Source organism: Haemaphysalis longicornis, unplaced genomic scaffold (assembly GCF_048455015.1).
Source record: "Haemaphysalis longicornis isolate Haplotype H1 unplaced genomic scaffold, Haemaphysalis longicornis Haplotype H1 scaffold_2, whole genome shotgun sequence".
Classification (NCBI taxonomy): domain Eukaryota; kingdom Metazoa; phylum Arthropoda; class Arachnida; order Ixodida; family Ixodidae; genus Haemaphysalis; species Haemaphysalis longicornis.
This window is the reverse complement of record NW_027526295.1, coordinates 16,927,064-16,950,756: the sequence shown is the minus strand read 5'-3', so window position 1 is coordinate 16,950,756 and position 23,693 is coordinate 16,927,064. Positions and strand designations below refer to the sequence as shown.

The 23,693-nt window shown below is 48.1% G+C and overlaps 1 protein-coding gene across 1 annotated transcript; it reads left to right on the top strand.

Moving 5' to 3' along the window:
• Positions 1 to 13,058: 13,058 nt before the first annotated feature.
• On the top strand, positions 13,059 to 16,072 carry LOC144168774 (uncharacterized). Its single transcript, XM_077697740.1, has 3 exons — positions 13,059 to 13,327; positions 13,957 to 14,022; positions 15,369 to 16,072. The coding sequence occupies exons 1-3, from the start codon at positions 13,243 to 13,245 to the stop codon at positions 16,070 to 16,072; spliced, it is 855 nt and encodes a 284-aa protein (XP_077553866.1). The 5' UTR covers positions 13,059 to 13,242.
• The last annotated feature ends 7,621 nt before the right edge of the window (positions 16,073 to 23,693 follow it).

Genomic DNA, 23,693 nt, shown 5'->3' with positions numbered 1-23,693 from the left:
CGGGGTAGACCAGTTCATTAGGAACATATTCGTAGGATACAACTAGGGAGGTGTAGTGAGAAAGAGATCAAGTAGGACTTGACGTAATGAGTGAATTTAGACTGAAGGTGTAGGACGTTATTGTAGAGACTTTTGAGTTTTGATTTGAATTGTATATTGAGCTGTGAAGTTAGGGGTTTGTATTTGAGTTGTGTTTTGGGTTAGTTAGAGATGTGGGTGTTTATCGTTTGTGTGTAGTTTAATCATTGAGTGCTTTGCGTGAGGGTTTGTTTGTGTGTACATTAAATGTGTGATGTCAAACTCGCCAACGGCTTCCCTGTGTCCATTGCTCCAAGCTGGTTAAGACCACCCCACCATCCGTTCACGTGACAAATAATTGGCGAGCCTGCCAGGATTGATTTATCCTCACCCAGGATAGTTCCATCGGGCCCAGTCACGTGTCTAACAAGCTGGGAGAATGGATTTGGAAAGGTTGTTGGCGCTGTGTAACACGTTGAGTTTGACAAAAGAAGAGGCGATGGTTATGATAGACAGAATAGCACAGGAAGATGAGAAAACGGATGCTAGGGAAAGGGAGCTGCTAGAAATAAAATGTACTAAGGAAAAGGAGCTGCTAGAAATAAAATTACGCTTGGCGGAGACTACTAGTGAACAGGATTCTCGCGCAGACTTGGAGCATACCTTGTCAGGGGCGGCTACACCGCGTGCAAAAAGCATATGTCCTAGGAAACTGATGGCCCCTTTCGATGATAAGCGTGATGATTTGGACGCTTATTTGCATCGGTTTGAAAGGGTTGCCATAGGGCAAGGGTGAATCGGAGTGAGTGGGCTACGGCCCTAAGCATGTGCTTGGTGGGTGAAGCACTCAGTGTGTTTGGTAGGATGCCCGCGGACGAATCCAGTGACTATGACAAGGTCAAAGTAGCTTTGCTACGGAGGTTTCGGCTAACGACGGAAGGTTTTCGTGAAAAGTTCCGAAGTTCGAAACCGGAAGACTCAGAGACAGCGGGCCAGTTTGCTGCACGATTGGCAAATTATTTTGACCGGTGGGTAGAGCTGTCGGGGACTGAGAAATCCTTCGAGGCCCTCAGGGAGCATATGGTTGCTGAGCAATTTTTGGGTTGTTGTAACCCCAAATTGACGGTGTTCCTTAAGGAAAGGAAACCGAAATCGCTCGCCGAAACCATAGAGCTAGCAGACCGGTTTGTCGAAGCGCAAGGCAAGAAGAATTTGAGTAAAATGAAAGAACCAATGCAGTTGCTAGACAACCAGAAACAAAATGGACAAGGTGTAGGGTATCGGGCCACACCGACATGTTTTCTATGCAATCGCGCAGGGCATAAGGCCGCGGAGTGCAGGGTGGGATCCCGTAGGGGCGCCCCGCCAACTGTATGTCAAACGTGCAATAAGAAAGGACACCGCACCGAGGACTGCTCGGTGCGTACCCAATACAAAGTGGCGTGCATGGTATGCCCACGAGCCGGTCTCCCAATGGTTCCTAAGCACGAAAAAGAGGTTCAGGTAGAGCGGGCAGAGGTTAGGGAACGGTTGGCCGGGGATATAGGGCCCAGAATGCCGGTGGTACGTGGACAAATAAGGGGACAAGAGGTGTCGGTGCTACGAGATAGCGGTTCGGATACGGTTCTTGTCCGGAGAAGCTTGGTTAGAAATGAGGAACTTACGGGGAAAAACTCCGTTATCGTCCTTGTGGACCGTACAGAGAAATGGCTTCCTGAGGCGGTGATTGAAGTCTCTACCCCTTATTACTCGGGAAAGGTGAGAGCCAAATGTATGGAAGATCCATTGATTGATCTTATACTGGGAAATATCGCAGGGGTAAGGAATGTAGATAACCCGGATCACAGTTGGAAGATCCAAACGAGGAAGGGGGAATGTGAGCGAATGAGGCAGAATCACGGGCATCCCGTGGATGAAGATGAGGAAAAGATGGAAATGATATCCGTAGTACAAACAAGAGCCAAATGTAAAGTGGACAAAAGGGTGATGGCTCTCAAGACGCCAGTATCGCAGGTGTTAGCAGTTACACCAGTTGAATTAGCGGACCAGCAGAAAAAGGATCCGTCTCTAAAACAATGCTTCCAAAAAATAGGAGAGGAAGTCAGACGAAACCGAAGCCGCACAGTGCATGAGTTTCAGCTGGTGGAAGGAGTCTTGTTTCGCAGATGTGTTTTCAGTTCGGGTAGGGAAGTGAGGCAGGTCGTAGTACCTAAGAATCTACGGGATTCTGTGCTTAGCCTCGGACATGACAGCATAATGGCAGGGCACCAAGGAGGGCAGCGAACTATGGCTAAAATAACAGGAGAGTTCTTTTGGCCGGGGGTTCAGAGTGATGTCAAGACGTACGTGCGGTCTTGTGACATATGCCAAAGGACTTTTCCCAAATGACGGGTAGGGCGTGTTCCGCTAGCTAACATGCCTACCATCGACCTACCGTTTCAACGAGTAGCAATAGACATAGTTGGACCGATAAAGCCGGCATCAGGGGAAGGCAACCGGTACGTGCTGACGCTCGTCGATATGGCCACCAGATATCCGGATGCAGTCGTTTTAAAGTCCATTGATACAGTTCATGTGGCTGAGGCTCTATTGGAGATGTTTTCTCGATATGGGGTACCCAAGGAAATATTAAGTGATCGAGGAGCACATTTCACGTAAGAATTGATGAAAGAGCTCAACCGGTTGATGTCCATCAAGCAGCTCCTTACTACACCATACCATCCAATGGCAAATGGCTTGGTTGAACGATTTAATGGCACGATAAAAAACATGATACGGAAAATGTGCCACGAGAGACCGAAAGACTGGGACAGATACTTACCGGCCCTACTTTTCTCGTATCGGGAGGTGCCCCAAGCTAGTTTGGCGTTCTCCCCATTTGAACTGTTGTATGGAAGGACGGTCCGAGGGCCGTTGACAATTCTTAAGGAATTGTGGTCAAGTTCGGCACTGGACGAGGAAGTGAAAACTACGTATACCTACATCCTACAGCTAAGGGAGAGGCTTGAAGAAACTTGCCGATTAGCGCACGAAAGCTTGGATAAGGCAAAGGAGAAATATAAGAATGCCTGTGACCGTAAGACTGTAGAGCGCAAGTTAAATGTTGGAGACAAGGTGTTGATACTCCTGCCAGGTGATCGCAACAAGCTCCTCATGCAATGGAAAGGACCATTTGTTGTTACGCTTAAAAAGAATGAGGTTGACTACGAAGTATTAATCAACGGGCGGAAAAGGGTATTTCATGTGAACATGCTTAAGAAGTATGAGGAAAGAGAAGTAACCCGACCCCCAGAGGTAGCGTGCATGGTAGTGGCTGAGGAAGTAGAGGACATCGGTGGTCAGGACGAAGCAGTTTTTTGAGAAAAAACTCTTAATGCGGGGGGTAATTGTCATGTGTCAGGGCACCCCCCGAGAGGGGACGCATGAAAACCCCCGAAAAACAGAAGGGAAGAACAAAAGAACGAGAATTTTGAAGTGCACGCCATGAACGCGCCAATCAGCAAGCGCCAGCGCCTACGCACCAAGGAATCCTGGGGAAAAGTTGGCAGCACACTGTTCGGCCAATCAGGGGAGGCCACGCAGGGGAAAGTGGCGAGATGTCCATATAAGGACATAGCAGAGGCGAGAAGCCAATGGGAGTGCGCCACGGGAGAGCCCGGAGGATATAAAAGCGGGGCGCACGAAGAGAGTGGGGGAGGCAAGAAACAGAAGACAACCAGGAGGCGGCCGGAGCACGTGCGCTTCAACGAACGAGCCAGGGGGACGCGGCCAGGCCATCGACCACGCCATCTGAGCCTGGGCGGGAGCGGGCCGACTGCGCATCGGCACCGTCATCCTCGGTGCACCACGAACCTGTGTCTTCGTGGCCCCAGCGGCATCGGTCAGGCACCAGCGGCCAGCGTCCACGCTCCGTCGACGTTCGTCTCGACGGCCCCGAAAGGCTACGTTCGGGCCGAGCCTACCTGGAACGTCCAGCGGCAGCGGCTACCAGGGGGTAGCCACCGAGGAAGCACGCCGCCGAAGGGAAGACCGCGCGCATCGAACGCCGGCACCGAAGCGAGACGAGGGCGGCTACAACAGGGTCGCGGCCACGCAACGGGTGCGACACGTCAGCGCCGACGACAGCGGGGTAGACCAGTTCATTAGGAACATATTCGTAGGATACAACTAGGGAGGTGTAGTGAGAAAGAGATCAAGTAGGACTTGACGTAATGAGTGAATTTAGACTGAAGGTGTAGGACGTTATTGTAGAGACTTTTGAGTTTTGATTTGAATTGTATATTGAGCTGTGAAGTTAGGGGTTTGTATTTGAGTTGTGTTTTGGGTTAGTTAGAGATGTGGGTGTTTATTGTTTGTGTGTAGTTTAACCATTGAGTGCTTTGCGTGAGGGTTTGTTTGTGTGTACATTAAATGTGTGATGTCAAACTCGCCAACGGCTTCCCTGTGTCCATTGCTCCAAGCTGGTTAAGACCACCCCACCATCCGTTCACGTGACAACTGTATTTCGATACCTGATAGCGCTGTGGCTATGGCCAAGTAATCTGAAGCACTTGGTGCGGTGTGTCACAACTAGCAGTTCCGAATCCCTCTTAGGAATTGTTTTTTTAGTTGATATTTTTCTACTTAGGTTACGTTTTCTATTGGCCGCGAGGCCCACCACTGGAGAGGCCGGCGCTGCGATCGTTTTGACGTCACTTGTAAGATCACCGTTCCTACCTTGCTGCGTAGTTGGCTTGCAGCGCGTGACACTTCGCTGAGGAAGCGCGTTGTAAAATTATCTTCGTGTTAATTTCCTTCGTTTGAAGTTAATTCTCACTGCGCCAAACGCAGTTCGACCTAATGGTGAATGTATAACCGTATCAACTGTCGTAGATTATCCGCAAAAACCATGAGCGTGGTGGTGTATTACGCATGCGACCGAAGCGTAAGCAGCGGCTTGTTTCCCCGATCAACAATGTGGACTACGACGATCGCCGAGTGAAGTTTCTAGATTTCCCTTGTTTGCAAGAAATGTATAAAGCAGGAAATCGTGAAGCGTAAACTGCTCGCAGAAGCACACGCACCCGCCGTGCCTGCCCGCACAGCCGACGGTGCGGCTCGAACCGACGCAGGTCGCGGCAGCAACAACTTGTCGCCGCTTTTTAAACTCACACAAGTCGTGGAAAAGAAGTTCCAGATTGGTGAAAGTGGATGTTAGTGTGATGAAAAATTCTGATAGGTAGTGTCATCAGCTGTGGTTTTCAAAGCGATGCTAAAATATCATCCGCGATTTACGCCGACCGGCCGCGGAGGTCGGTCCCGGCAGCGCCGGCCCGTTCACGCGCGGTGCGGCGAGCGGCCGAAGGATGGCTATGCTTGCGCGCAAGAATCGGCCGAGGCCGTGCAGGTATCTTGATCGTCGATCACTTCAACGGAAATCACCGCGCTTACAGAGTTCCCAGCGCGGTGAAACGTTCTGTTAGGGACTGTCACTCGCAACTCTAACGGCGATGAAATATCTGCTGCGACGGCCTAAAGTTCCCAACATCCGATTACGTGCATCCGAAGCCGGCTGCGAGCTGTTGGCGAAGGCTCTCCCGTCGCGCACGCTCATGTTGCGTTTGGGTTCCTCTAACTTCTTGGGGGCCCCCAACGTTCGGTTCTCCTATTCTAAATATCCCCATTACCCGAAATCATTGACGTACGAAGCCTCGCCTTCTGTGAGAAGTCGTGAGTTTCGAAATTGATGCTTGAGGAATGCCGGCTTACTACGACATACATACGACCAACATACAAAAACGCTGCCATTATAAATTACCACGCCGAGCACCTAATGAAAACTAAATATAGCCTTGTCCGTACCCGCTCGAAGGCGTTAAAAACTCGTGTTCACACCGTTCATACATTGCGGACAAGTCGCGAAAAGTAAACATCAGCCGTGCAGAGTACAGGCTACGGCAGTGATCGTTAATCAAATCCGGGAATGACTATAAAAGCATCGTAGGGGAAACAGGCGCTGATTAAGCCAAACTGCAGACCATAACAATACTTTTAAGCATGTGCGGCGAAGCAATATGATCACCGTTCTCGCGTCATTCATTTACCAGGCAATACGAGCAGTTCGCCGGTGAGATCATAAGTGAGCGACGAGTTTCCGTCGCTGTTGCAAGGTGTTTGCTTGCACACACATGTCCCGTAACAAGTATTTCATAATGAATTTACAGCGTACTTTTCTCGGCATCAGTTGCAACGTCCTTGGCGTTAGCTGGCTGCGTATGTAAGAGCTGTGGGTCGCGATGGTAGCAACTACCTAAACGCGGCGGTGTCGCCGGGAACAAGCGAGTCGCTGATTGCTTGCCCGAATTATTTTGTTTACAGACAACTTTTTTGGTAATTTTCATCAAATCCACAAGGAGCGGCCGAGACGGTGGCCACAACAAAAAAAAACACGCTTCCGCGTACGCACGAGAAATGTGTTGTAGCAGACGACAACAGGATTCGGCGTCCTACAAGTGACGTCACTCGTAGGTGGCGCCAGGGTATGTCCTCGAGGCCAATACTGAATTCACCATTTAGAGCTGCAACCATCATTGCTTCACGAGCGAGTTGGCAGACTGGCCCTAACGTGCTGGCGAGTTCTCGTTGACATTGTGTTGAGATAAGCACCGACTGCTTGCCAAATCAGCCGACTCAACACTTGGTGCGAACACGCCTCACACAATATGGACGAGCCAGGCAAGCTACAAAGATGAGGCGATCGTCTGAGTGTCTCCAAACATGCGGAGTGCGTTCGGGCTCTGCATACGCCTCGGCTAGTGAACGGTGTGATTCTAAGCTGTTCTGGCAGGCTCATCTGACGCATTCTGCAGCATACAACATTGTAGAAGCGCGGTGTGCCTAATTCAGAGATATCGACAATGCCCAACCAACGATAACATCGGGTCCCAAGCATGTTATTGCACAGAACCGAAACCGAAATTGGTTTGAATTCCAATCTTGGACATCGCCTAATCACATCGCATTTGGAATACACGCCACAGCTGTTCGTAGTTGCGGCCGCCGCCAAGAGAGAGAGAGAGAACAAGACTTTATTATCACTATCCGGCGTGTGAGGGAGTGGGTCATGCCGCGCAGGGCTTCGCCACCCCTCTGTCTCGCTAGACCTCTATGTTGCCTGACTCATCATTGGCTACTAGGAGGAGTCTCCGTTCGCCTCTGCCGGGCCAGCGCAGCATCGAGCCGCTGGATAGCTTGGAGTTGCATCGCCTGATGGGGCGACGTGACGCACTGTTCAATGTCCGGTGGAAACGAGTCCCAGGTATTCCCCTGCACGGGAACACCACACCCCCACATCAAGTGGGCTAAGGTAGCCGGTCCGTCCCCGCACGCACTGCACATTACACTCGCAAACAATCCGGGGTTCACATGTCGAGCGAGTGCCGGTGTGAGGACAGTCCTGGTTTGTAGTTGTCGTAGAAGGACACCTTCTCTTCTGCTTAAACCTGGATGAGGCGTGGGTAGTTGTCGGCGGGTCTCCCGGTACCAGCCGAGTATCTCTGCAAATTCCATGAGTGGTTCGAAGTTAGCTGTGTTCGTTTCTTCCGCTTCCGAGGGGCGGGGGGGCGTCGTGCGGCACGCGAGCTCACGCGCGACGGCGTCCGCTTCCTCGTTACGGTTGGCGAAGCGTCCAGAGACGGTCCCCGTGTGGGCTGGAAACCATCTTAGGTGTGTGGTGGTGGTTTTGACATTGGGTAGTATCTCGGCAGCCGGGGCTCCAGTGTACCCTCTGCTGTAGTGGGTGATGGCTGAGCGAGAATCGCTGAGTATCGTGGTTACTTCCGGTCGGCATCTGAGAGCCAAGGTGATGGCGGCTTCCTCCGCCTGCTCCGCCGACGTGGCACGTATGCTGCACGCGTTGATCGTCTGGCCGTCCGTTGCCCGGATAATTGCCAGTACAAATATATCCGGTTTGCAGTGGTGTTTGGCTGCGTCGACATAGACTGCTTGCAAAGACTTTATCAAGTGAGCACGGGAGCAGCGGTTACGGCAAGGTGCCTGATCTTCGTCTTTTCCCTGTGCAGGCTATGCTTGCGCTCGTCGCCACGTGGCTATCGCCCTCATCACCTTGCCACCCCGTTCTATTTCCGATAGCAAGATTCTACGGCGACAACCCAGAAAACACCCCCATCACCAATGCGACTGTTCCTACGGGGCGCTGCAATCAACAACCACACCCATCGACAGAGACATCCTAACCAAGCCCCGATTTAAGAAGCCGCCCGACCGCCTACACCTTCAGTGGGCACGGGAGCAGCGGTTACGGCATGGCGCCTGATCTTCGTTTTTCCCTGTGCAGGTGTGTACAAAGTTTCCGCTCTATGCGAAACGGTCTACCGATCGGTGCCTTTTGCTGTTCCCGTGCCCACGGGTAGTGTGTGAAAGTATTGGTGAATGTATTTCTACTGCCCTTCTTTTGTTACGCGCTGGCGATATTGAGTCGAATCCAGGGCCTACAACTCGTTCTGAGGCCTTGCTAGAACTTGATTCATTGCCAGATAACCCTGCTGAACAAATGACCGTTTTGTTCCATCTACTAAAACACGCTCATGCTCGTTCACTTCAAGCATCAAAAAGTCACTCTCAACTAGCTGCCGACATTTTGGCCAAAAAAATGGCCAAAAAGTATAGAATCGAAAGTCACCGGCATCCTTAAATGACTAGATGATTTGCAAGAAAAAACTAAGGTCTTAGACAGACATGACAACGAATTAACAAAAACTCGGGAAGCTATAGAGGAATTAACTACACAAAACAGCACGTTACAGTCCCGCGTAGATGAACTTGAGGACAGATCCCGCAGAGACAATATTATCATTCGAGACATTCCTGACTCGAAGGAGACGTGGGAACAAACAGAAACAAAACTAACCACTTTTGTCACTTCAGTTCTTAATACCTTCACGCCATATTCCATCCATCGCATGCACAGATTAGGATTCTTCACTCAAAACAAATGTCGCCCTATCATTTCCGAATTCACGAACTCGAAAATAAGAGATAAACTTCTGTCTTTGCGCAGTGAATTCAAACTTACATATGTTGTCACCAGCGAAGATTTTTTTTCCGCGACGCGCATGCTTCGAAATAAACTTTTTGATTTTGCAAACAGCCAGCAAGACTCGCCACGCTTCCAACTCCGGTACAATAAGCTGTTTTTGAATAAGAAATGCTACATGTACAACACTCACTCGGACAGAGTTGAAGAAGTAGAACGATCACATGAAGTGGCAAGCAATAACAATGTTCCGCCACAACACACTTCATAGGGACACGTGAGGGCCAGAGGACCATCATTAATAGAAGAAGTATCAGTCATTTTCACCGTCAGAAGCGTACTTAACAAACATGGCTCTTTATCATCCGTAATAGACACATATACCGCCCATATTATTGTCCTAACTGAAACTTGGCTTCACTCACACGTGCACGGTTTCCAAATTTTTCAAGACGCCCATCGGTATGCTTTATATCGGTGTGACAGGACTGCGCGGAGGGGAGGGGGGGTGCTGCTAGCCATATCAAAAGAAATCCCTTCATCATGTGTTCAAATTAACTGCGCTCATGGAATAATTTGGGCTACCATCAACCTCGGTCACCAAAAACTGGTTTTAGGAGCATGCTATCGCCCACCGTCTTCATCCAGCTCATTTGTAAGTGAACTACACGACGCTGTTAACAGTGTTGCCACACGTTTTCCTTCCTATCCATTATTTTTGCTGGGTGATTTCAATTTTCCCAACATACTTTGGAATCCTCAACCGGTCTCGTTGTCCCCCTTTTCTGCACAAGCTGAAGAATTTTTGAATTTTTGTTCTACCTTTTCCTTCTCTCAGTTAGTAACTAACGCAACCAGAATATCACCCAGTTCTGCCATATATTCCGCAACATATCATCACAGATAATCCGTTAGCAGCATGGTATAACTCTCATTTGGAACGTCTGTCTAATAAGAAAAAACGCCTTTTTCGATGAGCACGGCGGCCTCCGAGTGTGTCTCGTTGGGCTGCCTATAAGACCGCTTCCTATGTTAACGTGTCAGCGCTTAAAACTGCCAAACATTACACTGGACACTAACGTTAGGAAATTCTGGAAATTAGTTAACCCGCACCGTGACGAAACATAGTCTTAGAAGATTCATCAGGCGATATCATTCCATCCCACCAATGCGCATGTGTGTTGAATCCTCATTTGTTACAAACTTCTCTACAACTTCTCAAATTATGTTCCCCACTGCAGCTTCCTTCGATTACATTACAATGACTCCGGTGCTGGTCAAAGCACCGGGTGTGGCTTCATTGATTGATAAATTAAAATACCATTCATCTCCTGAACACGACCTTATTGATGCAAAGTTTCTAAAAAATACCATTTCATTTAGTTCTATTATACTAACCAAGATTTTTCAGCAATCATTAGATAGATCTACTCTTCCTGCTCAATGGAAAATACGGAAGGCGGCTCCATTGCACAAATCGGGAACTAAATCTTCCCCATTGAATTACCGCCCCATTTCTTTAACAAGTACATGTTGTAAATTGCTTGAACACATAATTTTCACCAACCTTGTAAATTTCCTTGAATCTAACCTATTTTTTTTCATCAGCGCAACATGACTTTCGAAAATTTTTTTCGTGTGAGACTCAACTTATATCGTTTACTCACCAGTTACATCGTATTTTAGATCTATCTGCTCAAGCTTATTGCGTTTTTTTAGATTTTTCCAAAGCATTTGATAAGGTATGTCACCGACTTTTACTTTTCAAGCTAAACCAACTTAAACTTCACCTTACCATGCTCAAATAGATTGAGTGTTTCCTTCTTACCGATCACAATTTGTTGCTGCTAACAACTGTAATTCTTCTCTGTGCCCCGTTTCTTCTGGAGTTACCCGGGGATCGGTTTTAGGTCCTCTCCGCTTTCTTATTTACATTAATGACCTTCCGTTTCTCGTATCTTCAAACATCCATTTATTTGCAGATGATTGTGTTATCTTTCGCAAAATTAACACTGACGGTAACACTAACCTACTTCAGTCCGATCTTGACAAGGTGTAATGAATGGCGTACGGAACTAAACGTGTCTAAATGTAAAGTCATGCGCATATCACGGAGTACTAACAGCCCCCCTGTGTACTATTTGAACAACAATTCGTTAGAGCCCGTCAATTCTTATAAATACCTTGGTGTCCACATTTCAGCTAACCTAAATTCGACGCTCCACATAGAACATATCATTAGCAAAGCTAACCGCGGGTTGGGTTATCTGCGCCGTAACTTCTTAAACTCCCCATCCTCATTGAAACTTTTGCTTTATAAAACACTAATCAGGTCAAAACTCGAGTATGCTACGCCAGTCTGAGACCCCTGCCGCGATAGTCTAATTACTGCTCTTGAAATGGTACAAAATAACTCTGTTCGCTTCATTCACTCCAACTATAACCGTACTGCAAGCATCTCGTCCATGAAATCTATCATCGGGCTTCCGTCTTTCGCTTCCCGTCGGACGACTTTTCGTCTTGCATTGTTTCACAAACTATACCATCATCCCACCCTACACAACCAACTCATTAATAAACCGCGATACATTTCTCGCCGAATCGATCACGCTCACAAAGTTGGCATCGAACGTAGCAGCAGGCGACATTTTTCCGAATCGTTCATCCTCAGAACAGCAGAACCGCCTTCCCCCAAGTGTCGTGTCCATTAATGATAACCGTTTATTTCACAATGCGTTAGTTAATATTGTATGCCCAGGATAATTTGTTTTGTTGCCATAGTTGCTGTATTCTCGTGTGTTATTGCTTTGTTTTTGTAACCCACTCCCCTTTGTAATGCCTCTGGCCCTGAGGGTATAATAAATAAATAAACAAATAAATAAATTAATTAAATGCTGCTTCATCGACTGGATAAACGATCAAAAATCTGTTTATTTGAGTCAGTCTATGCAATGTAAACAAAAAAGTTTCAGATGACATCTACGTTTAGGTCTCAAGATGTGCGACGCGATAGCTTTACTTAGACGTTGACGAAGCGTTTTGAAACGAAGTTGCTGCGTTTACAACGCATGCTTTTGAGGCACTAATGTTCAGTGAAAAGAGCGAAACTAGCGGCAACGAGATTTTTATTTGCCGTGGAACAGGAAGGACAGAGGTCACCTGCGCTTGTGTAGCCGAAGAAGCCCACGCGAGAAGCTTCGTTTGCAGCGCGTTGTTCAAGAAATCTACAGTGCCAGTGTCTCAAAGTTTTGTTCTCTAGCGTCGTGACCAGCCTGAACTATTTGAAAGTTTTTTTCTAAGCCGAAGGAAGGCACAGAGAAGTCTTTTATTTTATAAGATGTGGTTGGAGTTCCCGAAAAGGAGGTAAACAGATAGTGGAGCTTAAGCGTTGAGCCCGAACCGTACGACCCCCGACGCAGCGCTTCTTTTCCTGGCTCTCTCTGAATAAGCTCACGCTGACATGGCGTCCAGGATGTCAGGGATGCTTCCCATGTTTCGAAGTAAGTGGAACATGCAATGCTTCACCTGTTATTCCGTGTGCACGTATTTCAATATCACCAGGTTGCGTGGAAGAAATTGTAAGTTTTTCCGTGAATAGCAGTTTTATGGTATTGTCGGGCATTTCCTACAAAACGTCTTCGCCCGTCTAGATTTCACGATATATGTGTTGGTTCGTATCCTGCGCTGAGCTTGCGATTATTCGACGGTGATATCCTATTTGCCAGGGGAAGGATGATGCGTGTTCGCGTGCTTTCTGTCGGCTGCGGCGTAACCTTTCAAACTCCCGTGTCAGGGTGTCGATGTGATGTGAACTGTTTTTCAAGCGTATGGGTATTCCACCTGCAGGAACAAGTCTAAAGACCTTTTGAGAGGGCGTAATGATGGTGAAGTAGACATTTCGTAGTTCTGATAGGCGGGTCGCGGACCTATTTGGTGATCGCGGGAAGTGGGAGGTTGAGGGCTGCCTTATATGCTGGCCTCGTGGTGGGGTTAATTTATGCTGTATTCGGGTGGTCGCTCTGATACTCCGACTCGGAGTACGCCGATGCGCCGCTTCCCCCAATCCGAGCAAGAGTCACGGCTCCCCAACCGAACGCGTACGCGATCTTGGAGTAGCACGCGACCGTGGAGCCGCGGCGCGGCCAAAACGGCAACTGCAAACAGCCAGGCCGGCCAAGGTGTCTCAACAAATGGCGGCCTCCGTATCGGACGCGTCAGCTCCAAGCCAAAGTTCCCCGACATCAGCCGAGCGCCTGTTATTCGCAATGATTGAAGGTAAGTTGTAGCATGAGCTCTCAATCGTAATCCCAGCTTTTTTTTTGTCTGGATGGGTGACCGTAGGGCCAGGCTGATCTAAAAAATATAAAGGAAAACGCTCAAAATACCGCGTAGCTGAAGCGAGCACCCGCATCCCGCCAAGTTATCTGAAATCGTGTTAATGAAACATACGGCCTCTGTAAAATGAACTGTTAGCAGTTAAAGCTCGCAGGTTTCGTCAGTTCACACTTTTATACTGGAGCAAGCGCAGTGGGCGAAATGACATGGGAAGAGAGCGGGATGTACCGATCCTTTGCTGCTAGGACACGACCGCCGAGACTGGGGCTCTCTTTACGCGTTCGTCGTTGTTTCCGCGAGCTGCTGTATTGCGCTCTTAACCGAATGGAGTCGGTGACGGCGAATGTCAAGGAGGTCAACGTTTCACAGGATCAGTGCTTTAACCCCACATGTGCTCACGTCTAACAAAGCAGTCTACAGCTTGTAATCTATTTGAGCCGTCGCGTTCATTGTGTTTGGCGTCTTCGCTGCTCGAATATGCGCCATGTAAAATGCTCAGGACGGCTACATTTCTTACACGATGGCTGTGTCGTTTGAACTTCTTGTAACTTTTGCATTCTCTCCTACAGGCACACCACCGAGCTCTTATGCTCCGGATGGCGACAAAACTGCGGATGATAACGCAACATGCTCTGGTAAGCCGTCTGTTTATTTAATTGATCTTCACAAAAAATATGGACTCTCTCCAAAGAGCTATGTGTCATATTGTAACTCAACGATTGCAACGCACATTTCATGGCTGCAATACTCGAAGATAGGTAGTAATTAGTCACATTTGTATTCACAGCGCCAAAGGCTAGAGGCCAGAATTAAAAGTACACCGAAGAATTAGCACTATCCTGGTTCAGTAGGGGCTAGTATATTAGTGCACTGCACGGGCCCGGGCCGGCCCGAAAGCCCGAGCCCGGCCCGCGCATAGTGGGAGAGAGCAGGCCAGACGAGGGCACTCCAGACACACAATACAACATGACTGTCTTTTATTTCTGCTTTTTTGAAATAAAACAAACAGAACAAAGGCGACATAGACTTCGCACTGTCTACTGTTGCCACCTCCGTGGTAGCAAGCGGCTCCTCGGTCACGATGCGTGGCCCTGCATTCCAAGCGCCTGGGCCTCCATAAGAAGCGCGAGACTGAAGAATGGGGGTACAGCTCTTTATTTTGAGTGCACACGTCGAATACACTGTTGTGTACAGGATGGGGGGTGGTGGAATAGGCACGAGAGAGGAGACGCGGGGAGAAGCAGTCATTCACAAAACAACACAAACACATATCCCCTGAGGCTGGGAGCCGTAAAGATTCCGTCGCCGGGGTCCGCCTCACAGAAGTTCCACGAAGGGTCGTGCGGCCCGCGTCTCCGCTTTGTCTCGAACGGTGGCCGGAACCCCCCCCCGGTGGTGGCGGGCTGGCTCGAAGTCGTCGTCGAACAAAATAAATGGGTCAGTCACAGCGTACATGCGCGGTCGCAGCGTCGTCGGGATGCTACGGGTCCGTGGAGGGTGAAACCAAACCCTACTGAAGCGGTTCCTCCACTTCGGAAAGCAAGCTGTCACCCAAAAATGCCGAGGCAAGGCAGACAAGATTTGTTGCCATCAGCTGCCGCATTCAAGGTCCGCAAAAAAACCATGATTCAAGGCAGAAAAGAAAACAAACGCAGACAAAATAATGCGGCCCGTGCAGTGCTCTATAGTATATACAATTACCGTTACTAAAATCTGTCAGCTGCATGTGATTAATCACCATGTAGGGTGGCATGGAACATCTCACATTTTTTTGTTTTAATTTATTGCTTATCTAATTCGCTTAATATTTTTTTATTTTTTTCGTTCTGTATCATCATGAATCAGGACGTGTCGTCTCATTACAGTAGTTAAAACAGCTGCTCTGGTCTGCTGTCCACCTTGTAAGAGGCAAAATATTTTGAAAATATGTCTATTGTTCTCTGTCTTACTCTAATCCTGGCTTTATCTCCTGTGTGAACAGCACCCTGGGACGAAGGCGAGACAAGGCTGCTGCTAACCCTCTACTCCCAGTACTGCAACGAAGTTGGCCCGTTAAAAAAATTTCGGACAAAGCGGGCAATGTACCAGCAAGTTGCCAAAGAAATCTTGCAGATTCTGGGGATACGCCGCTCAGCCGAGCAATGCGACTCGCGCTTGAAAACGATCATACGAAGAAAAAAAAATGAGGTAACAAATAACAGAACATCAGGTCGAAGTCGCTGCAGGGTGTCCTACGAGGAAGAATTTGCGAAGATTAGGGCTCTGGACGACAGTATCGAACCAGAAGTCCTCCGAGGTGTCGGTACAGTGTCCTACAAGGCCGCAGCTGTCGACTCACCGAGCACCAGTGCTCAGACAACAGACAGCTCGGGGAGTGCTGACCCGAGCCCTCTTCCGTCATTTCCAGAGACTGAAGGGGACTCCAGTGGGAGCAGCAGTTTGCCGGAAACAGAAGGCACGCGGGCAAAAAGAGCGAAGAAAGATCGCGCAGCTCGACCAAGCACGGGCCGAATGCAGGACATGGAATTCTTTTTCCAAGAAATGAGGAAAATAAACGAAGAGCGCGAGCAGAAGAAGGAAGAGCGAGAAAAAAGGCGCGAGGAGAGACACCAAGAGCTCCTTCAAGCCCATCAGCAACATATAGCGGCACTGAGAGATCTTGCCAGGAACGACGAGGACATCTAGAAACTCTTTCGCTTTATTAAAGGAGCAATAAACTTTGCGAAGATGTCGTTGCGCATGTTTTTACAGGGTGGTGTTTTCACCTGCTCTCATCAGTGACGAAGCTGCTGTGCCAGACCACTTCTTTTCAGTTCCCCCAGGCGTCGCAGTGAGCTTTCACGCTCTGTCAGTGGCTGTCGGTTTGCTTGCAGCTCAGCACGGTTCTCCCTTATGTGCAGAGCCAGGTCCTGCCTTCTTTCTTCTCTCTCTTCGTCAGTGAGCAGGTCATCCACATCTGTGTCCCCACTGTTCAGGCAAATATTGTGAAGAACACAGCAGCCTACTATGAATAGTGTAATCTTGTCGACTGTTGTGAGCTCCACATACCGGAGCTGCCGAAACCTCTGTTTAAGCAGGCCAAATGCATTCTCGATCACGACCCTTGTCGAGGTATGGCGGTCGTTGTATGCGTTTTTTTCTGCGGTCATGTTACCGTAGTTTTTGTACGGTGTAAGCAAGTGTTCCCGGATGGGGTATGCAGCGTCCCCGAGGATATGGTACCTGTTGATTTCGCAAAGCGTAGGCAAATCCTCTTGCACAGGCGACAGCTTCAAGACTCTTGCGTCATGAACTTTGCTGGGGGGGCCCGTGAAAACGTCCTGAAATCTCCTGTTTGAGTCGCAAATTCCCTGCATCGTGATAGACACCTGGTCGTGCCTGTTTATGTAAGTCGACCTGACTTTGTTGACCGGGCAGCGGACGGGGATGTAGGTGCCGTCAATGCACCCAATGACGTTTGGAAATCCTGCAAGCTGCAAAGAGAGAACGTATGCAAGTGTAGGCTTATACGTGGCATTCACATGGCCATTACTGTTTGGTAAAACACATAGTCAGCGAGTGCACTGGTGCACATAGGTGAAAGCGTGCTACAATAGTCGGGTATTCATTGTGTTAATGACTGGTTAAATACTTTTTTATTGCAACTGGTGCTGATTTTTTATTACTCAATATATTTTTTTCATCATACTTTAAATTCCAAATCGCGAAAAAAAAAAAGGAGAAACCACTGCTCACTTTCTTGAAATCCCTGGCCAGAGCCTCCTTGTCAGGTGCGAAGTAAATGACTTCTGGGGCAATGGCAACCAGAAACCCAAGCACCCTGTCAATGACGGTGAGCTGCGTAGAGTCTGCCATGTTGAACAGCACGGCAACCTCCCTGATTGAGGCCTTGTTGACCGCGTACCTAAAAAAAACAATTGCCACAGTTTTAAACTCTAAAAACCTTCCTTTGCCACCATTAAAGCAAAGGTTTAGTTCGTCATATTCATAAATGGCAATACAACGCGTGCAGATTGCGAAGCCATGCATTGACCTAGCTGCGTGGTAACAATAGGGCTTCAGAATTTTTTTTTTTTTGTGATACAGCCTTACGGACGAGAAATACCATGGTGAGTTGCCGTATGCCGTAATGACCAAAATGGGATGACTTACTACTCTGAGAAGAATGTTTTCTAGAGGTATTGTTATACGATGAACCAACAAGCCTGAACAGTACAACAATCTTTAAAGCACACAAACGAAGTGCTGACTTTCATATTGTTTATACTCTCCCCAACAAAACCCATTTTAAGAGCCTGAAATATTAATAACCTACGCCAAAGGACTCGTAGCATACAACTAGTGCTTTCAATTTCGCTTTATTTTTATGTACGCTGGGTATGTTAGGAAGGTAGGTAATAAACAGTTGAGAGTCAGTGTTTGCCCTGCGTGTTTTCATCTTGGCGCAGCACTGCAAACAGAACAATATTCGACGTTTGATGACCATTAACGAGACTACAATACACTAACGACGGGGTGACTCTCACCCGCACAGGAAATGCCCGAAAGCGAAACACCACACTGTACCACAAGCTTCGTATTTATGCAAGATGTAGCTGGCTTACCAGAGAAACGAAAGAATGTGCTCTTCCGGCGTCTTCGCGGGAGCGCCTCCGTGGTGCCGGTCGAAGGGAAAGAAATTGGACTTCTCGAACTGCTTGATAAGGTCGTAGCAGGCTCTCCGAGGCAGGCGGAAATTCCTGCGAAACTGCAACGAGCATTAGACCTCGACACAATAATTTGATTTTCAGCTTACCTGCTCTTCAGAATAGGTGTGCACAACCTTGCGAACGTATTCCTGCACTTTGAATACTGGAAGTGGTTCGGCGAACAGTTCGGCGAACTTCGCAGCGTAAACGTGCGAGTCGTCGTCGTCTGAGCTGCTGTCCTCCCCGGCGTCGATTTCGAGCTGCAGAAGTAGCGGAGACGGCTCGCCTACACTCAACAGGCGTCTCCGTTTCGACATGATGCGGAGAACAGCACGAGAAGCAAAATCGTCGAAACACTCCCACAACTAACCGCTGTCGAGGCCGCAGCACAGAAACGGAGGATTCAGCGAACGCCACCGACTGGGCAGGCGAGCGGGGCGAGCCACAAAGGCGCAGCCGGCGAGCCGCGGCGGCCGGGGTCACGTGACCCAATCGCCTCCGGATTTCGGCGGCACTCCAACTTCGGAGTCGGAGCAGTCGGAGGCGCTCGGAGTGGAGTACGACGCTCTGAGACGACCAACCGAACATACGTCGAGCGCTCGATTTCGACCACCCGAACACGGAGTCGCTTTTCGGAGTGCTGTAGAGCGCTCTAAAACGACCACCCGAATACAGCATTAGTTTCATGCACTGCAGGTAAATCTCTGGAAATGCAGACGTGCTGGTGTCTGCGTAAGCGTTGCCATTTCTTTTTCTATCTCTCTAGATCATGTCGTTGTTAGGTGTATTATAATGGGGTCCCAGTGTGTAAAGGTGATTGTTTGGTGATTGGGAGACCACTTTTGCCCCGTCTTTGTAGTGCCATGCCGACGAGTTTTGCGTGACCGTCCCCTAGGACATCCTCACCAATTTGTAGCGAGGTCTTTAAATTGTCAGCGTGGTGCCATCCGTTGCTTTCCGCAGAGCTTGCACCGGTGACGGTGACAGAGAAATTTCAAAGGTAATTTAAAAATTGGCCTATTACGCGCCCTGTGCGTTTCATTCCTTATTAACAGACGTTTTAGTCTGCGGTCTTACAATCGGCCTTCCTTACTTTTTCAGTGCTTGGCGTTAATCTTTCGCCATGATTAGCGTTAATCTTGAAGATCAGCGTTAATCTTTCGCCAATCATTCGCCAAAATTTCGCCCTTTCTTAATCAGGTGACACAATGCTGGCGCCGCATCAGTTCCGTTGGCAGGGGAGCTTCGGGATGAAGGGGTGAGTTGCAGCAGCGGCTGGGCGCCGTGTCTGCCGGGGATGAGACTACCGATATACGGCGTTTAGCACACCTTATTGCGCAAGCGCGGCCCCCGCTGAAATCGCCTATCGTTGCTTTTGCCTCCGCTGTAGTATTATTGTTCTCCTTTCCACATTGCAGTTGCCCCTCTGCCGTATTCGAGGTTCGCCTGATCGCTCGTATCTTGCTGCACCAGCAGTAGTTTCCTGTTGGCAGCGGTGACGTACTTCCGTGGACGCTTGATGAGCACGGCTGATAGTGGACGGCTAGCAGGCACCGGGAATTCGAAAATTGAGCCTAATAACACTATCGCGTTAAAAACAGAATTTTGACAAATTCGCTTCAGTGTCCCTTTAACAACCTACGGGTGCGAGCTGGTTGGTACTCCATTTAGATCACTGTTAAGCGCAGCAAAGACGACGAAAGACGAACAAGACAAGGGCAGGTGCACTTACGATTTTAATTTTATTATCAAGAACGGGACGTAGACATAGACGCTCACAACTCGCACCCCGTCACGCATGTCAAGTGAGCCTTGGACTGCGCAGTGGCATGATAAACTTCTGTGGCCATGTCAGCGTATTCTTTTTCTATTTCTATGCCCCGCTCTTGATAAAAAAAAATCAGTTCTAAGCGTGTCGCTCCTTGTTTTGTTCATCCTTCGACATCCTTGCTGCGCTTAACGGTGATCCAAACTGTCCCACTCGGCAGAACACGCTGTACTAGGCCATATATGTCTTTCAACGTAGATGTGCCGCTCCGCGGTCTGTGTACATTTTGTTCATTTTAATATTTATTTATTATTATTTATTTACACAATAATGCAGGCCCAGTGAAGGGTCCAAGAAGGAGGGACATAGCTACAAACAATGTACTATGAAGAACAGAAGTTCAAAGAACATGAAAAGCGCGAAGATTAATTAACAACGCATAAGAAATTTAACACATTAACAATACAGGTCAAAATGCAATATGGTCAATTGAGTCAATGCTATTTAAGAATGATGCAGGTAATTGATTCCATTCGGTTACAGTGCCCGGCAAAAAGGAGAATCTGAAAATGTTAGTTCTAGTATTGAAGGGCGTTAGGGAGCCAGCGTGCCGGTGTCGTGTTCTGCGAGCGGTGAGTGGTTAGATGTATTGGTCTGGTCTCATTGACAATTTATTATTCTTGAGAAGGTAAAGAAATTTTCACCTTTGGATTTTCCGTCTGAATTTTAAGGTTGGGATGTTATGGTCTCATGAGTTGGGTTGGTGAATCGTTAGAACGGTATTTCGAGTAAATGAACCGAACTGCTTTACGCAGAATCATCTCAAGTGCATGAATGTTAGTTTTTGTGTAAGGATCCCAGATAATGCATGCATACTCCAATTTAGGTCTTACAATAGATATATAGGCTAGCATTCTAACAATTGCAGCAGCATGTTTGAGCTTATGTCTTAAAAGACTCAATTGACGAAAAGATGATGCACAGATGTTTGGGATGTGTTTGTTCCAACTTAAAGTGTTTGTTATGGTAAGACCCAGGTACTTATATTCAGTAACTTCGTTCAAAGGTTGTCCTGTAAGGTTGTAAGGGAAGGATAAAGAAATTTTCTTATTGGTTATTTTCATGAAAACTGATTTGTCGGCCTTTAGGTTCCTATTCCACTTAGTACAGCAGTCGTATATGTTACAAAGATTATAATTCAATACTGATTGGTGTTCCCGGCATGTTATTTCATTAAATAATACACAATCATCTGCAAACAGCCTCATTTGAACAGGGCCAGTAATTACATCCACAATATCGTTAACATAATGAGAAACAACAAAGGACCTAAGACAATTCCTTGCTGAACGCCACATGACACGGGGAGAGATTGTAAACAGTCATTATCAACACGAACGAATTGCTTGCGGTTACTCAGGTACGAAGATATCCAGTTATTATAAATGCAGGAAGACCAGTTGATTGTAATTTATTGATTAGGTGAACATGAGAAACATCAAAAGCTTTGGAGAAATCTAAAAATCTAAAAAAATAGCATCTACTTGGCCCGACTTGTCAAAATAGCGGCAAAACTGTGAACAACGGATGTTAATTGCGCTACTGTAGAGAAACCTTTTCTAAAACCATGTTGAACAGAACAGCAAATTACGGTCATGTAAAATTTTGAATGTAGTTAGCTATATGCTCAAGAAGTTTACAACACGATGACGTCATTGAAATTGGCCTGTAATTACTAGGGCTTGCAGGATCACCTTGTTTAAAGACGGGTACCAAGCGGGCTATTTTCCAGTCAGGAGGTACACTTCTGGTTGAAAGAGATGCGCGAAAAATTACAACCAGGAATTGTGCTCACATCTTGGCATAACGACGAAGAAAAGTATTGGGCAATTTGTCCGGGCCTGGGGAAGCTTTTGTTTTAAGGTTAAGCAATGAAACAACACCAGTTGTTTCATCATCGGGAGCTGAAGGGACATGAATTGTAGGCATGGGATCACTCGAGTTAGAAAAAACACTCTGGAAATAAGCATTAAAATGTTCAGCAATATGGAGGGGTTCAACAAGGAGCATGTCGCCGTGGCTAAATTGTTTTATGGGATTTTTTTACTGGACAGGAAACGCCAAAACTTCTGTGGGGCATTCCTGATAAAGTGTGGCAGAGTATTTTCGAAGTACAGATGTTTTGAGTTCGCGACTGCAGAGTTAAGAGCGATTTGGTTGGCATTAATGATACCACGGTCAGCCGCTCTTCGCTTTAGCCTTTTGATTTTCTTTTCTGTGTACAGGAACCGTATACAGTTTTCTGCATCTTCTGCGTAATCGGTACAGTGCGTTATTCAGCGTCGCGTTGCTCCCGTCAGCGTTATGTGCCTCAAGCTGATATTGCAGCAGATGCCGTTTTGGTGTCGTTGTCCCGGAATAAACCGGCGGTTTACGTTCCTTGCGTGTCGGTGTCTCTTCTTCAAGCGCGGTCAGTCCGCGAACCCTTACACATGAAGAAGGTTCCTTGAGACTGTAAATATTTTTTTTTTTGGGGGGGGGGAAATCCGACTTCCACCTGCTTGTGGTCCCCCCTGCCAGCTGGCTGTGCAAAGGCGGTTTCGGCTGCCTAGCTTTGGTCGGTTGCTAACCGCAGCGGTGGGTTGCAAGGGAGTGGCAGCGACTCCCTGGAACTGTATGGGCCAGTTCCAGCCCCAGAGCCGATGCTGGACGCGGAGGCAGGACCGGACAGCCTGGGTGGCTACCGAGGTTGGCTCTGGGAACTTGGCATAAAAGCGGTGAAAAAGTTCCTATATTATGGGAACGCCGCAGTCACCCCACGCGGGCACGACTGCTCGCTGCCGACACGAAGGTTCCTGGACAACAGGATTCAGCGCCTTCAGTAGGTGCTTATGGTGGCCAATTTCTCTGGCCTTTAGTAGCGACCAGTCTAGTAGGCGCGCACTAGCTGGAGCCGACGAAAGAGGGGATTAGTACGCTCCTTGGCGAAAATTCTCGTTCCTAGTATTGGAATTATATAGGCGCCGGTTCCTTCCTCTTAGGTATGCCTGATCACTGCTGCCCGTACGGCGTCCTGGTGCTCTTACCTGGTGGGTAGCAGTTGGCACCGAGAAAACATAAGACGATCGTCAAAACCTGAGTTACCTCTTTAAATCCCGGAGGCTCTTCCTTTGGAGATAGTATCCATGTGTACATAGTAATCGACAGTCTAAAAGGTTGCTCATACCATTCTGTCGGACAAAACTACCGGTTCCCGAAACTGAGAACAGGCGAGGACTAGTACCTGAGGTCTGCCGAACGTCTTCTCTAGTACTCGGGTGATCTGGCGGGTGTTGGTCGAGCGGCTTAGTAGCGAAACGGGTCTGGAGGATGGTGTCGCCCCTCCTGCTAGGGTCGGAGCTCCCTGCTTCGCTGGTCGGAGCTCAGCTAGTACACAACCTATTGTGGGGTTCGCCAAATTCCAATTGGCAGTCTGATGCCCATCATGAGCAATCAGGCCTTTTATAGGAATCAGACCTCGAAGGATTAGATCTAAAATCTCGCTGTCCCCATTCCCACCCAAACTCCCATCACCCATTCCTATATTCCAACATCCCTTCTCCTTCATCCCAACCGCTTCCGCTGCCTTCCCAGAAGAGATCAGGGAAGTCTCCCCGGGCCCGCTCTCCTGGCTGTGGTGTCGCTTGGTAGCTTTCCCCCTTTTATTTATTTCCATTTCGGTGGTTAAAAAGATCTTTTGCCTCTCGGCCAATTCTTTTATATTAATATTGGGTTAAGCCTGTTATACCTAGTGCACAGGCTGAGGCATTGAATTATTTTATATTCTTTTTAATCTGCCTCTCAATATTCA